Below are 2,401 nucleotides of genomic sequence, written 5' to 3'. Positions count from 1 at the left end.
AGGAGTTAGTCAGTGAGTTCCCTTAAGATATATGCTTAACTTAAAAATACTTGAGGAAAGAAATTTGCTTAAATGAAATTGGAGTTAAAGGGAAGCTAATTTTGACTAACGTGTGGTTACCAAGTGGGTGTTTAAGCCTATGACGTGCATGTTCTATCTATCATGAACCAAGACTTGGTTTAAATTCTGAATGGGACAAACAATAAAATCATTGCAGCTTGAAGGTGAATTTTCTTCTTTGCTCTATAAATTGAGCCTCAAGTCACACTACTTTCCTCACTCTTTTCTTGTTGATTAGTATTTCGCAGTGTCCTTTCAATATCAGTGCATTTGCATTAGTACGAAGAAACTTTCAAATGGGTGCGAATGGCAGGAAACTCGTTTTGCTGGGACTTCTTTTTGCTGTTGTTCTTCTCATCTCTTCTGAGGTCTTAGCTATTGAGGACATGCCTCAAAAAACACGTAAGTTTTTGTGCAATCGAATTAATTTTAGTTTATGCTTGACTACTACATTTTACATGCACCTTTAATCACTCAAAATTATATATTTACTGTTATACGTTGTTATTGGTGTCAGAGGAGCAAGGATTAAAGAAGAGAAGTGGTGGATCGTCGATCAAGAAAAAATATCTTGGTAATGGAGGAATTGAGTATGACATTGAGCATGCAGGGAATGAAGTTGAGGCTGAGCTAACCAAAGATGGAGATGAGGTTGACGTTGAGTATGCTGGGAAGGAGGTTGATGTTGAGCTTATCCAAACTGGAGCTAATGTTGAGATTGAGATCGGCGACAAAAAGTTTGAGATTCAGGTTAAAGGGTAAACCGGAAGAGTTAACAAAGATCCCAATCCATAGGTGGTTGTATCTACCGTCTTGTTAATTAAAGAGTAATAATGAAATTACTCCAGTGTGTTTAGTTTGGAGTATTTGTTTCATTTTCCTTTGGTGTCTTAAAATAAATCGAGATAATAAGAGCATCCTGCTTTAAGTCTTATGTACCCATTTATTTTGGTGTGGAACAATGAACTCTCCGGCAAACAAATTCTCGTTACTAATCAGCATAGAACCACTCTAGGAGAAGTGTAGATGCCCTTTTCTTTCAATATGAAGCCTTTACTTCTGATCACTTACTTCTCTTGCAGCAGAAACCAGCTGCACGATTCCCTTAATTCTTTTGTACCCAATATGATGGGTAAAGAGTAAAGAGGGCCTTGTTTTTAACGTTAGGTTTAGGTAGAGTGGACGGGGAATATTAAAGCCACCACGAGTGTCTATTTACTGTGGATTGGAGAGAGAGCAAACCAAAACCACAAGAGTCTTTATCTAATCTGCCAGTCTTTATCTAATCTCCCAGAATTGTGCCAAACCCACGTGGTTTGTTGGCCAAAAAATGGTAAGGGTGTGGACCAGAATTGATGGTCCAATTATGAACCATCAAAATCTAACGATCGATTGTTGTTTTAGAATTCCATTCATATTTTTATAAACTCCATCCCAATCAAATCCCAGATTTTCGTTTATTTATTTCTTGTCTTCTGATATGTACAACAGTACACGGCTGATGATGATCCAACTAGTTAAGGGGTTTATTAAAGAATCCTGTTACTGGGGCTTGACCCCAATAGGAATTTGGGGCTTAATGTGTTTTGGGTAGCCAAAATATGAAAAATATGGATAGGGGGAGATCTTAAGTGATTGAAAAGTCAGATTTACCCCTCCCTAATAAATTAATTTAAAATCAAATCTTATATAATCAAAACCTAATCCTAATACAAAACCTAATCCTAAAACGTTCTCCAAAATCTAATAATATCTCCCTCTTTTCTCCTTTGATTTTTGAAGCGGCTCAACATGATTCGATTTCTTCTTCTTGATTCTCAAGATGGCAGCAAGATCAAGAGTGACAAGATTCGACCGATTGAATCCTAATTCTGAAACAGGTCAAGTTATTGATGTTATTTTTAATGGAGATGTGGTGAACCAATCTGTTCAAACACCTGCGAATCGTTCACAAATGACTCCTACTAGGTAAGAATCGAAAAACCCACCAGTTATTTTACCATTACATTGAAAAAATAGGTTCAATTGATGGTTTTAGGGTTTTCAAAAATGGTTTTCTGAAGGGTTTACGGCTAGGATATCATATCGTCCTGGCCGTAGTGTATACCTAACGGTTGGGACACCAAGAACTCCCGGCCGTTAATGTCTCATGCGGTTAGGAAAATTCGAGATCCCAACCGTGAAATATCCTTACGGATGGGACTTTCCCAACCGTAAGTCGTCCTGTGTTTGCACAAAAAATTTGGTGATGATTGTTTCGGCTGAGAACTTCCTAACCGTTACCGAAATTTCGTAACCGTTATTTATATTTCCTAGCCGATACTATTTTTACGGTTAGGTG

The 2,401-nt window shown here is 37.5% G+C and overlaps 1 protein-coding gene across 1 annotated transcript; it reads left to right on the top strand.

Moving 5' to 3' along the window:
* The first annotated feature begins 224 nt into the window (after positions 1–224).
* LOC113329552 lies at positions 225–1,006 on the top strand. The gene is made up of 2 exons (XM_026576415.1): positions 225–462; positions 578–1,006. Exons 1-2 carry the CDS (start codon positions 357–359, stop codon positions 820–822), a joined length of 351 nt encoding a protein of 116 aa, XP_026432200.1. The 5' UTR covers positions 225–356; the 3' UTR covers positions 823–1,006.
* Positions 1,007–2,401: the final 1,395 nt, after the last annotated feature.

Source organism: Papaver somniferum, unplaced genomic scaffold (genome assembly GCF_003573695.1).
Source record: "Papaver somniferum cultivar HN1 unplaced genomic scaffold, ASM357369v1 unplaced-scaffold_117, whole genome shotgun sequence".
Taxonomy (NCBI): domain Eukaryota; kingdom Viridiplantae; phylum Streptophyta; class Magnoliopsida; order Ranunculales; family Papaveraceae; genus Papaver; species Papaver somniferum.
The sequence above is the reverse complement of the archived record's forward strand: the minus strand, read 5'-3'. Positions and strand labels throughout refer to the sequence as shown.